Source organism: Bos grunniens, chromosome 2 (assembly GCF_055505025.1).
Source record: "Bos grunniens cultivar Pamir isolate PY7600 chromosome 2, Bosgru_T2T1.0, whole genome shotgun sequence".
In the NCBI taxonomy this organism is placed as follows: Eukaryota; Metazoa; Chordata; class Mammalia; order Artiodactyla; family Bovidae; genus Bos; species Bos grunniens.
In genome coordinates, this window is record NC_141166.1 from 46,626,645 (window position 1) to 46,640,630 (window position 13,986).

General features: G+C 40.0%; 1 protein-coding gene and 1 non-coding gene across 2 annotated transcripts in view; one reads left to right on the top strand and one right to left on the bottom strand.

The window, feature by feature from the left end:
• The window catches only part of MPP4 (MAGUK p55 scaffold protein 4), a 40,818-nt gene extending 27,304 nt beyond the window's left edge, over window positions 1-13,514 (top strand). The window contains exons 15-21 of the mRNA XM_086345902.1: window positions 350-391; window positions 1,190-1,360; window positions 2,777-2,857; window positions 6,895-6,988; window positions 7,367-7,475; window positions 8,854-8,988; window positions 12,973-13,514. Coding sequence (XP_086202028.1) covers window positions 350-391; window positions 1,190-1,360; window positions 2,777-2,857; window positions 6,895-6,988; window positions 7,367-7,475; window positions 8,854-8,988; window positions 12,973-13,164 — 824 coding nt within the window. The 3' untranslated portion in view covers window positions 13,165-13,514. The remainder of the gene's footprint in view (window positions 1-349; window positions 392-1,189; window positions 1,361-2,776; window positions 2,858-6,894; window positions 6,989-7,366; window positions 7,476-8,853; window positions 8,989-12,972) is intronic.
• On the bottom strand, window positions 10,733-10,836 carry LOC147378023 (U6 spliceosomal RNA). Its single transcript, XR_015153567.1, has one exon. It is a non-coding gene; the product is annotated as a U6 spliceosomal RNA (small nuclear RNA).
• Window positions 13,515-13,986: the final 472 nt, after the last annotated feature.

A 13,986-nucleotide genomic window follows, 5' to 3' on the forward strand; every position in this document is an offset into this window, starting at 1 on the left:
ATGTATACCCAAATATATGTTTTCACTATGACTCAGTATTTCTTATAATTTTAAAGAAGCCTATAATAGATTTTTGTTCCAACTATTCTAGACAGAATATATGCAGTGTGTTGCTAAATTTCTGGAGCGTGTCTCTATATAGTTTAGTGCATGTGATAAAATGGAAAGTGCTTAGGACAGTTTTCAATAAGCTGCCAAGGACAAATTCAGCTGTGCTGCCATCTACTGAAATAGTGTGGCTTGAAGATTTAAAGATTTATTTATTTAAAGATTTATTTCAAGTACCTCTTCTAAGTAAACTTCTCTTTCTCCTTCACATATTCTGTTCCTGCCATTTGCTGTGTTCCAGACAAGGAGGAATTTGTTGGCTATGGTCAGAAGTTCTATATTGGTAGGTAATGATTAATAACAGGTGGCTCTTTGTCACTTGCTAAGTTATATTCATACCATAATGGATAAGCCTGGCTCTTCTGAAAGCTGCTTTTGCTGATGGGTGTTCTCAAACTATTTTCTCTGTTTTTTTTTTTTTTTTAATTAGTCAGTGGCCCCATTTTTTAATTTTAAAAGCTCCCAGATGATTCCAGTACGCAACCAGGCCTAGGGACCAACATTCTGCTTTCCAGACCCTGCAGCCTTTCTATTGCTTCCTACCTTCTTCTTCAGACACACATAGTCAACTCTTTCCCGGACTTCCCTGGAGGTCCCTCGGTTAAGACTCTGCCCTTCCCCTGTAGGGGGTCATGTGTTCTATCCCTGCTCGGAGAACTAACTGCTACTGCTACTGCTACTGCTAAGTCGCTTCAGTCGTGTCCGACTCTGTGCGACCCCATAGACGGCAGCCCACCAGGCTTCCCCGTCCCTGGGACTCTCCAGGCAAGAACACTGGAGTGGGTTGCCATTTCCTTCTCCAATGCATGAAAGTGAAAAGTGAAAGTGAAGTCGCTTAGTCGTGTCCGACTCTAGCGACCCCATGCACTGCAGCCCACCAGGCTCCTCCGTCCATGGGATTTTCCAGGCAAGAGTACTGGAGTGGGGTGCCATTGCCTTCTCCGAGGAGAACTAAGGTCCCATATGAAAAAATAAAATGAACTCTTTCGAATCACAGTCGCCGCCTGTTTCTCCAGGCCAGACGCAGGAAGCGAGTTCCCCTGCCCTGGATCTCACTGTCCCTCCGTTTCCACCCTGGCAGCGGGTTTCCGCCGCAGCATGCGCTTGTGCCGCCGCAGGGCCCACCGAAGCCAGCTGCGCGCCCAGGGGTGCAGCGCCAGCAGCTGCGCCGGCGCGGTGGGCGTCCCGTACGAGGAGGTGGTGAGATACCAGCGACGCCCCACCGACAAGCACCGCCTCATCGTGCTCGTGGGTACGTCCCGAGGGCAGTCTCCCCATCCGCGGCGAGGTTCCCCTGCGTTCAGTAGTCTTGCATTGGGCGTAGTAGTAAAAGTAGGACTCTGTGAGCCTGCATATTTTTTTTTTAAAAAGACGAAACCGTTTTTTAATGTGTTTATAAATATAACGTTATTAATTATACTTTTAATGTCTACAGTTGAATGTGGTATGTCAGGGTGTATATGAACCTGTGTAACGACAAGGTGTGATATGATGAGGTTATAACTTAAAATTTTTTTTTTGTCCTGTTTAGAATTTCTTTTAGAAGCATGGATGAGATGTTTCCCATCCCCCCCACCCCACATCATTAGTCTATATTAGGAATAAAAATTCTTAAGATCCATTTCCCTAAGAAGTGTGTAACTGTCTCCTTTAGGAGAGTTTCTAAAAAGCTTCTGGGCTGTATCTTTGTTGCTAAAGAACAGGGCAAATATAGGGCTTGGATGACCTGCATTGTGACCCAGATGTCTACAAAGCTGATCCCTGCCGTAGGAGTTGTTCAGTCACTCAGTTGTGTCCACCTCTTTGTGACCCCATGGACTGCAGCACGCCAGGTTTCCCTGTCTTTCACCATCTCCTGGAGCTTGCTCAAACTCATGTCCATTGAATCAGTGATGCCATCCCACCATCTCTTTCTCTGTGGTCCCCTTCTCCTCCTGCCTTCAGTAGTAGTAATTTACTCTTACTGCCATCTTCTCTGTGTATTCCAGTTGTGGTGAAGGCAGGCCCCTTTGAAGCAGAACAACATACCTCACAGCCAGGACCAGCTACAGAATTTTCAGGACACAGCAAAATAAAAATCCAAAAGCCCCTTATTAAAAAATGAAGACTATATGTGTGGCAAAAGAAGAGCATCAAGCCAGATGCAGCAGCTAAGCGTGGGCCTGTGGCTTGCACAGTTCTCTGCCCAGGAAGCCAGCCCTGCCTTCACTTGCACATGGGGGTGTTGACTTCTCAACTTGTGGTCAGGGATGTGTCCCTGCATTCTATCATTGTGGAAGCCGGTTTCTGGGTTGTGCTGTGATAGGAACTTCATGGGAAGAGGAAAGGCAGCGTGTCTGAAATGATCTGACACGAGGCTAGAGACTTCTCAGAGTAGCCAACATTAGGCAGTGTTCTGAGGTGCCACGTTCCTGCAATTCCCTACTTCTTTTCTGAAAGTGGGGGTTATTCCACAGATCATCAGGTGGAGAAGTGTGGGTTACTCCATCAGGGAAATTCCCAAGAATTTTCCAGAGTTATTTCAATTCATGAGAATGGAAGTTATGTTATTTTCCCTGCAAAAACATGTGCTCTCAAGTGTCTTCAGGGAAAGGATCAAAGTGATGGTTTTACCACATACCTCTGCTTATCCACTTCTAATAATTTCCATATGTGATGTTTTGTTTAGGACCTTCTGGTGTTGGAGTAAATGAACTGAGAAGACAACTTATTGAACTTAATCCTAACCGTTTTCAAAGTGCCGTGCCACGTACGTTTACTTTATCTTTCATAGCGGTTCATACTGGAGTAAGATTTTCTTTTTACAGATGCAAAAAGATCTTCAGATGTACTGATCTCAACTATGTTATACCATCTTCGTTGTAAGAATGTAAGACACAGATAGTCCTCAGCATTTCTAACTAAACTTATTTTAATAGAGGAAATTGACTTACTAGCATGTAGCTAGCTAGCTAGGCTTTTGAAAAGTGACTCTTTTTTTCCATTGCTTAGTAACCATATACATAACCTTTTAGGAAAACTAAATATTTAATAATAATGGCTAGTATTCATTCAGTATTTACAATCCTCCTGGCAGTGTGCTTGGCTCTTTCAGTGCTTTATCATATTTTTTATTTTAATATATGAACTGCTGCTGCTGCTAAGTCACTTCAGTCGTGTCCGACTCTGTGCAACCCCACAGACGGCAGCCCACCAGGCTCCCCGGTCCCTGGGATTCTCCAGGCAAGAACACTGGAGTGGGTTGCCATTTCCTTCTCCAAAGCATGAAAGTGAAAAGTGAAAGTCAAGTCGCTCAGTCGTATCCGACTCTTAGCGACCCCATGGACTGCAGCCTACTAGGCTTCTCCGTCCATAGCATTTTCCAGGCAAAAGTACTGGAGTGGGGTGCCATTGCCTTCCCCGTAATATATGCACATATAATTTTAAATCAACTATACACAGGCAAGCCTGGTGTGCTGCAGTTCATGGGGTCTCAAAGAGTTGGACACAACTTAGAGACTGAACAACAAGAACAATAACTATTATACCATCCAAGGTGAAGGAGCATGTGGATGTGGGTGCTTCCCCTTTACCTCAGGGCAAGAGAGAAGAAGTTAGGAAAACCACTTAAAGAGCCTAATATGTGTTTTGTGCTATTTGGGAGACACAGAAGACTGGAATCAGAATTATATCTGAAATATCTAAAGCGTGAGAGTTTAGAAGAGTGGCCAAAGGCTGTTTGGGCAGGTAGCTGCCATTTTAGAGTCTATCACTGCAAAAGAGTTGTGATTTTTTTTTCCCCAAAGACCAGATCTGGGTGGATAATGTGGAAGAAAGTCTGCCTGGGGTTGTCTTGGTTCCTGCCCAAGAGGAAGATCAAACGTGAAGCCCCGGTTACCTGAGGGTGTGGAAGAAGTCACAAATGACTAGGTGGAATAGAGATGGATTTGAGATACCCAGTAGTGGGGTAGAGGGGTAGGCTTTGCAAAATAGTCCACTGAATCCTCTGGGAGATTAAGAGCCAGATTTAAACATCTGCTAAGTCTAAAAGGGGAGAAGGCAATGGCACCCCACTCCAGTACTCTTGCCTGGAAAATCCCACGGGCAGAGGAGCCTGGTAGGCTTCAGTCCATCGGATCGCAAAGAGTCGGACAAGACTGAGCGACTTCACTTTCACTTTTCACTTTCATGCCTTGGAGAAGGAAATGGCAACCCACTCCAGTGTTCTTGCCTGGGGAATCCCAGGGACGGGGGAGCCTGGTGGGCTGCCGTCTGTGGGGTCACACAGAGTCAGACATGACTGAAGTGACTTAGCAGCAGCAGCAGCAGCAAGTCTAAAAAGAGCCATGAAAAGCCAGCATCAGCATCAATTAAGTAAGAGTTTTCCTGCCCTGCTTGTTCCTCCTCTCTCTCTGCACTTAGGCTTGGAGAGTTATAAAACAGGAGGAGGAGCAGTAGGAATGCAATGAAAGGGAAGAGAAGAGAATCAAGCTCCCTTTCCTGATTTCTGACTTCTCTGATGTCAGGCTTCCCTTGGTGTAGCAAGCCTGAGCCAGCTGTGGGGAGAAGAAGCCTGAAATATAAATAAAGTTCATAATTTTGAGTATTACATGGAAACAGAGTTTTAATTATTGAGACGGAGTTTCAGGCATAAATGATATTGAACCTTTCTTAAAAAACAAACAAACAAACAAATCTAAGAGTAATCAGACGAATTTGAGAATTCTATCCAGGGCCAAACAAATGAACTTGTTTTATGATCACATCCCATAAGTTGTGCTTTCCAAGTACTGTTTACCTATGTAAGAATGGGCACTACAAAGCAAAAACTAGTAAAGAAATCACCACTTACAATAACCTGGATAAAAATAAAATGCCCACAAAATGTAGAATTGTATGTTGTCTGGATAACCATCATTCAAAATGGGAATATGTTGCCCATACTTTGCTCTTTAAATTGAGTGAACAATTTTAAGCTCAGAATGAACGCCTCAAGTTATGCACCAATTCACAGACCTTAGCCTACCATATATAACATAGTAGGATAGAAGCCAAGGAGAAGGGCTGATCTTAGGCTGATAGTAATATAATTTTCTATCACCTGAGAACTAGATTTTTTTTTCAGTACAAAGGTATAGGAAGGTAGCATAACTGTAGGAACTCTGAGGATCTAAAGAGAGGCTTGAATAAAGAAAAAAATTTTGCTTTTTGAGCTTCTTGAAATGTTCAGTTAATTCAGTTCAGTCGCTCAGTCATGTCCGACTCTTTGCAACCCAATGGACTGCAGCACGCCAGGCCTCCTTGTCCATTACCAACTCCCAGAGTTTACTCAAATTGACATCCATTGAGTCAGTGATGCCATCCAACCATCTCATCCTGTTGTCCCCTTCTCTTCCTGCCTTAAATCTTTCCCAGAATCAGGGTCTTTTCAAATGAGTCAGTTCTTCGCATCAGGTGGCCAAAGTATTGTATCTTGAAACGTTGGGAACTCCTTTTATCATTTAGGGTCTATTTCAAGTTCCTTTTTGGTTATTTCCATGTGTTGGTATCATCAGATGTTGATCTATTTCATCTTTAAACTTTATCAAATGTAAATACAAATTTTTTATGAATAAGGAGAATTTATTGTAATGCAGGTTAGGGAACTAGCAGCTTTATAGTTTATACAGGTCAAGAGCTGGAACCATGTCTTATTCATCTTTGTGTTCTAAGAAATTAACATGATAGCTGGAATATAGGCACTCAGTATATGCTAGCTGAATAAATGGGTAAGCAGACAAGAATCACTTTTAGGTAGTCAGTGAACTCCTTGTTCTATACTAGGTACTATTTAGGTTGAAGATCTATGAACAAAGTGGTTGTATCAAAGAATCAGACTGAATCTAGACTCTACCAATCTTTTCTTTCTGGAGATCCCTAAAACTGATCACCAGCTTACTTGGATGTTAATGCATCTGAGCTAGACTACAGAGTGTCAGGGGCTTTATTTGAAATCTGACAGAATCTGCTGTGGTAGAAGAGATTAGTTTGGGAGTCAGGACACCTAGGTGCTTGTTTACAACTTTGTTTTTCATTAATTTTATTCACATGAGCAAGTTAGTTACTCTCTAAAATCTTTAGTTACTTATCAGTAAACTACAAATAACAGCATTTCACCTAGCTAGGAATATGAAGGATGAAATGAGATCTTGGGAGATGCATTATCTAAACATAAGATATTGCTGGTTTTGCTACCTGAGGGCCTTTAGGCACCTTGTGTGTGCGTGCTCAGTCACTAAGTCATGTCTGACTCTTTGTGACCCCATGGACAATAGCCCACCAAGCTTTTCTGTCCATGGGATATTCCAGTCAAGAATACTGGAGTACGTTGACATTTCCTCTTCCAGGGGATCTTCCCAACTCAGGGACTGAGCCCATGTCTCCTGTGTCTCCTGCATTGCAAGTGGATTCTTTACCATTGAGCCACCTGGGAAGCCCTTAGGCACCATAGGGCTCACGTATAACTTACCACTTCCTGTCCTGAAGTAACAGCAAGAGTTCCTTTAGAGCCTCTTTATCTTGGTTTAAATACGATACATTCTGGTCTAGTCTACACCACAAACACTTAACAAAGGCTTATGATTAGCTCATTTTGATATGGGAACTTCTACTTTCTTATCACCAATCAGGCTCCCTTTTTTGTTCTAGCATTTTATCTATCTGCTTATGTATTAATTATTTTGATCATCTTTATCCAAATGTATATGGGTAATAAGTCCAAACATTTTATAGATTCTAAAATCTTTTAAAAATTCCCTATTTTGACAGATACTACTCGTTCCAAAAAGAGTTATGAAATGGATGGTCGTGAGTATCACTATGTGTCAAAGGAAACATTTGAAAGCCTCATGTACAGTCACAGGTAAGCTAGACATTCAGAATCTGATTCTCCCCTCTCGTTGTTTTATACTTAAAATAGATCTCTTATTTTCATGCTTTGTCCAAAACTTCTGGGATACATTTTTTTTATTCTGAAAAATTAAGAAAATGTATATTGATTTACTAGTACACTAACTCATTGAATTTGGAGAAGGAGCTGAACTGAGTTGCAAATTTCAGAGAATTTGGAGTACTTAAGTCTTAGATCTCCTAATATATATTTTTCCTGTTGAATATCCACTAATTCATTTATCAAGATCCACATATTTTACTCTCTTCTGTTGGAATTTATCTCTATGTTATTGCTAATAATATTTTACCTGTACAAACAGTTCTTGTTTTCTTTATCTCACCCTTGCAGAATGCTCGAGTATGGTGAGTACAAAGGCCACTTGTATGGCACCAGTGTGGATGCGGTTCAAGCAGTCCTTGATGATGGAAAGATCTGTGTTATGGACCTAGAGCCTCAGGTGGGTCTGTGGTGGAATATTTCCCATCTCCCCAAAGTAATGAATGCATGCCATCCATTTTTTGCACATGCTTTAAGCTGTAGTTGAGCCACTTTATTCTGTTAGGATAAGACTACTTCCCATATATAAGGACCAGGATGTTACTTGAAAAATCAATTGTCATTATTTTGTCCTTTTAGTTGGAGGGAAAAAAAATCTAGTTTCTCAGACCTGCCCCCCCCCCAAAAAAAAAAACCGACAGCAACAACAGAAAATAAAATAAAAAATTAAAAAAAACAAAAAAACAAAGCGAAAAGCCCCCAGAAATGAGCAGACAGCCATAAAGAAAACTGAGGATCTTTAAAAAAAAAAAAACAACTGAGAATCTTGCTTTGCCTTTGGTTACAAAGGCATCAAGGTAACTTCTTGTGGAGGGAATAAAATGTTGCTTTATGCAAGGAGATGAGGTTCCCATGTTATCATATCAATAGCTGTCTCCCTGAGACCATGTGTGGAATAGAGCAGGAGTGAGTGAGTTAAAGTGAGATACAGAACATACAATGTGTTGTCGAAATTTTTATAAACCTTGTGTTTATGTTTTCTGTCAATTCAGTTCAGTTCAGTTGCTCAGTCGTGTCCGACTCTTTGCGACCCCAGTCAGTTCAGTTCAGTTCAGTTGCTCAGTCGTGTCCGACTCTTTGCAACCCCATGAATCGCAGCACACCAGGCCTCCCTATCCATCACCAACTCCATGTTTTCTGTAGTCATGTAAAAATATTACCTTGTATGCTAATCAGAGGACGAGAGAGTTGTTCTCGCTTGGGTTGAAGCTATGGTCAGCATGAAGATGTCAGTATTATCTGTTATGAGACGATGGCAAGGGGAAAGAGAAGTGAGGGAGCTGACTGGCCTTGAGAATCTGTCTTTGTCTTTTGCCCATGAGATCAGGTGTAGAATCCTATTCTCAGGTTTCAATAAGGGTGTCATGGCTAGTAAGAGGAAGAGCCAGGATTTCAACTTAATTTTGATTCCAGAACTCCATCTCTTAATTATTAAAATGTTTTTTAGAGTTGAGGACTTGGGAGCACATGAGAATATACTCTGGCTAAAAATAACTGCTAATTTCTGGTCTTAGAAATTTTGAGAACATTCATGTTGACTCTAGAAAATTAGGACTTATGTTTTTAGATCCTCAATTTAATATTCTCTTGAGATATTTCAGCTACTAGGGCTTCTTTTTTTCTCATTTTCTTCTTCATTATTGTTTTCCCCAAACTTTACTTCTTATTTTGTAGAGCTGATTAACAATGTTGTGGTAGTTTCAGATGGACAACGAAGGCACTCAGCCATACATATACATGTAAGGACTTCTGTTTTAAATGTGCATTTTTCTGTGTAGGGTATTCAAGTGGCTCGAACCCAAGAACTGAAGCCCTATGTCATATTTATAAAGCCATCTAACATGAGTTGTATGAAACGATCTCGGAAAAATGCCAAGATTATTACAGACTACTTTGTGGACATGAAGTTCAAGGTAAGATACAGAGGAGATAGATGAGTATATTGTTTTTTTTCCCCAGTCAAAAAAATTACTGTATTATTCCACAGTATCCCTATGTTAAGGAATGTAATTTTTGTTTCTAATGATTACTACCCTTATGAATTATCCTTATTGAATATCATTTATAGATATTAAAATAAAGTTTAATAACTACTCTTATTTTTCTTCTCTTTTTGGGTCTAGCTTTAAAAGGCCCTCAAGTCACAATTTGCAAAACCACACAGAAATTGCGTGTGTGTACTTAAAATGGATTATTTATTTTGCAAAATATTTGAATTTACTTTAAAATACATACAGATGGCTAACACATGAAAAGATGGTCAACATTACTCATTATCAGAGAAATGCAAATCAAAACCACAATGAGGTACCATTTCATGCCAGTCAGAATGGCTGCTATCCAAAAGTCTACAAGCAATAAATGCTGGAGAGGGTGTGGAGAAAAGGGAACCCTCTTACACTGTTGGTGGGAATGCAAACTAGTACAGCCACTATGGAGAACAGTGAGGACAGTGTGGAACAGTTTTCCTTAAAAAACTGGAAATAGAACTGCCATATGACCCAGCAATCCCACTGCTGGGCATACACACCTAGGAAACCAGAATTGAGACACATGTACCCCAATGTTCATCGCAGCACTGTTTATAATAGCCAGGACATGGAAGCAACCTAGATGTCCATCAGCAGATGAATGGATAAGAAAGCTGTGGTACATATACACAATGGAGTACTACTCAGCCATTAAAAAGAATACATTTGAATCAGTTCTAATGAGGTGGATGAAACTGGAGCCTATTATACAGAATGAAGTAAGCCAGAAAGAAAAACACCAATACAGTATACTAACGCATATATATGGAATTTAGAAAGATGGTAACGATAATCCTATATAAGAGACAGCAAAAGAGACACAGATGTATAGAACGGTCTTTTGGACTCTATGGGAGAGGGCAAGCGTGGGATGATTTGGGAGAATGGCATTGAAACATATATGTTATCATATGTGAAATGGATCACTAGTCCAGGTTTGATGCATGAGACAGGGTGCTTGGGGGTGGTGCACTGGGATGACCCTGAGGGATGGGATGGGGAGGGAGGTGGGAGGGGGATTCAGGATGGGGAACACATGTACCTCTGTGGTGGATTCATGTCAATGTATGGCAAAACCACTTCAATATTGTAAAGTAACTAGCCTCCGATTAAAATAAATAAATTTATATTAAAAAAAAGTAAACCTGAAAAAAATAAAATACTCTAATCGATTATATCATCTATTATATGAGATCTCTTTATAAATATATTAAAATATAAAAGATGTTTATTAATAATTATAGTAATAATAGAGGGGCCAGGCCAGGTGGGATTAATCAATGATTTTTCCATATATATATGTATATTTTTAATTAAATATACTTTAAATATTTTGAGTCATAACATACATTCAGTAAGGTGTATAAATCTTAAGTGTACAGTTCAAAGAATTTTTTACAGTGTGTATACACCCAGGTAACCATCATCTAGATCAAGACATTATATCCACTTGTGTGTGCATGCACACGCGTGCGTGTGTGTGTGTGTGTATGTGGTGGGGTAAAAAGTATATAACATAAAACAAGACTTACCGTCTTACCCATTTTAAGTGTACAGTTAAGTAATGTTAATTCTGTTCATATTGTGAAGCAGATCTCCAGAACTTTTTAATCTTGTAAAACAAAATAAATATATGGATTACTTCATGAATTTGCATGTCATCCTTGAGTAGGGGCCATGCTAATCTCTACATCATTCCAATGTTAGTATATGTGTTGCTGAAGTGGGCATGAGGTATCTTTGTATTATCCTTTACCTCTCGTTATTTTTATCTTCGTTATTTTTTCAAAGGCTACTATATGGAAGTTTGATTCTCCAGTTTGCATTTCAAACAGTGGAGTCTATGGATATATTCTCTGAGTCTTAATTAAATTCTGTTCCCAGTTTTATGGCAATCTGAAAAGTTAACAAAATTGTTTCTAGGGCTTGTGTATGGTCACCATGTAAAGGAGTACTGCCACAAGATCTCAGTGCCCATATTTATATTTGTATTTGTGACAAGTTGTACTAATTATTGTAGACAAATAAGAAAATAATAGCAATGAATTTAATGTATTATCGCCAAGTGAAGGCCAAATGATCTTGACTAAATGAAGTTTTCACAGCAGTAGAAATGCTCAAAATTCTCCAAGCCAGGCTTCAGCAATATGTGAACTGTGAACTTCCTGATGTTCAAGCTGGTTTTAGAAAAGGCAGAGGAACCAGAGATCAAATTGCCAACATCTGCTGGATCATAGAAAAAGCAAGAGAGTTCCAGAAAAACATCTATTTCTGCTTTATTGACTATGCCAAAGCCTTTGACTGTGTAGATCACAATAAACTGTGGAAAATTCTGAAAGAGATGGGAATACCAGACCACCTGATCTGCCTCTTGAGAAATTTGTATGCAGGTCAGGAAGCAACAGTTAGAACTGGACATGGAACAACAGACTGGTTCCAAATAGGAAAAGGAGTTCGTCAAGGCTGTATATTGTCACCCTGTTTATTTACCTTATATGCAGAGTACATCATGAGAAACGCTGGACTGGAAGAAACACAAACTGGAATCCAGATTGCCAGGAGAAATATCAATAACCTCAGATATGCAGATGACACCACCCTTATGGCAGAAAGTGAAGAGGAACTAAAAAGCCTCTTGCTGAAAGTGAAAGTGGAGAGTGAAAAAGTTGGCTTAAAGCTCAACATTCAGAAAACTAAGATCATGGCATCTGGTCCCACCACTTCATGGGAAATAGATGGGGAAACAGTGGAAACAGTGTCAGACTTTATTTTTCTGGGCTCCAAAATCACTACAGATGGTGACTGCAGCCATGAAATTAAAAGACGCTTACTCCTTGGAAGGAAAGTTATGTCCAACCTCGATAGCATATTCAAAAGCAGTGACATTACTTTGCCAACAAAGGTTCGTCTAGTCAAGGTTATGGTTTTTCCTGTGGTCATGTATGGATGTGAGAGTTGGACTGTGAAGAAGGCTGAGCGCCGAAGAATTGATGCTTTTGAACTGTGGTGTTGGAGAAGACTCTTGAGAGTCCCTTGGACTGCAAGGAGATCCAACCAGTCCATTCTGAAGGAGATCAGCCCTGGGATTTCTTTGGAAGGAATGATGCTAAAGTGGAAACTCCGGTACTTTGGCCACCTCATGCGAAGAGTTGACTCATTGGAAAAGACTGTGATGCTGGGAGGGATTGGGGGCAGGAGGAGAAGGGGACGACAGAGGATGAAATGGCTGGATGGCATCAGTGGATGGACGTGAGTCTGAGTGAACTCCAGGAGTTGGTGATGGACAGGGAGGCCTGGCGTGGTGCGATTCATGGGGTCGCAGAGTCGGACACGACTGAGTGACTGATCTGATCTGACAAATCTGATCTGATCTGATCTGATAAGTGAAGTCAGTCATCATGAAGAGTAATTTAGAAATGCCTCATTTGAAGACCCATGTCATAGCATCATGTTCAAAGTGGCCATTTGTGTCTACAAAATAATGTCATTCTTATCAGATTAATGTTCATTTGAAATTTATGTTTAATTTTTATTTATATTTAACTGATAAAATTTCTTTGGTTTTATGTTGTATGGGGTTTGAGAACTCCAAGTGTTTAGATAATAGAATAAGATAATTTAAGTCCAAATAGGAAGTTGAGAGGATTGGTTGTCTACAAACTATTAATTCAACTTTATGAAAACTTGATCTGGGAGACATTAAGTAAGACTAAACACAGAAACATAAGTTTTGTGGTTTAGAGTGGAGAACATTTACATGACCTGTTTTTATAAACAGATACAGTTCTGAGTATAACAACATAACTGCCTATTATTTCTATTCATCTCATTAAGTTTGCTATTTGTATTTTTCTATTTTTCCTAAAGGATGAAGATCTACAAGAGATGGAGGATTTAGCCCAAAAAATGGAGACTCAGTTTGGCCAGTTTTTTGACCATGTGATTGTGAATGACAACTTGGAAGAGGCATGTGCCCAGTTGCTGTCTGCAGTTCAGAAGGCTCAGGAGGAGTCTCAGTGGGTACCAGCAACATGGGTTTCCTCTGATACAAAATCTTAAAGAGGCCTTCTGCTTAATACTGGAGTTTTAACAATGTTCACCTGTTCACTAGTGCTGGAAAAACAGCTATAATCTAAAACATCAGTGTCATATTTGCTCTATTATAATATGTGCAGCTGCAAAAGTGCTGCAGTTTGTTCATCTTATGTGAAAGAAATTTGTATGGTTATGTAGAGTTATCTGTTTGGATTTCAGGGGGAAAAAATGTTTTCCTTTACCTTATATGCAGCAGTTGGTAGAGAACAATGTTAAGTCACAGAGTATGAGGACCTTTCATAGATTTCACGTGGCCTTTGTGTGATTCAGATAAAAAAGAGCTTTCCTAAATAAAATACACTTAATTTCAGAAACTGTATTTTACCTTATGAAACTTGTTTTATAAACATGGATTTTTCAAAAAGTATGCAGTTTAACTGCAAGAAGGAAGGATTAATATACAAATCACCTCTAACATCAAAACTTACAGAAACAGCACTGCTCTCATTTTACACATTAAGCTACAAAGAAAAATTATTCTTTTGATCAGGGCTGTAGCAATCATTAATTTTCCTAAAAGCCAGTATCTACATTTATGCCTAAATTAGGAAAGAGCAATGAATTTCAGTGCTAAACACCAACATCTGAGAAAACAAGGGGATGAGGATGTTATTCCACGAACTTGGAGACTTCCAGTCGCTCTTCCTGCCCTTATATATGTTCACCTTCTGGATCTCTCCCTTGATGTTCTGTCACTCAGTCATGTGGACCCCATGGACAGCCAGGTCCCCCTGTCCTTCACTATCTCCTGGAATTTCCTCAAATTCTTGTCCACTGAGTCGGTGA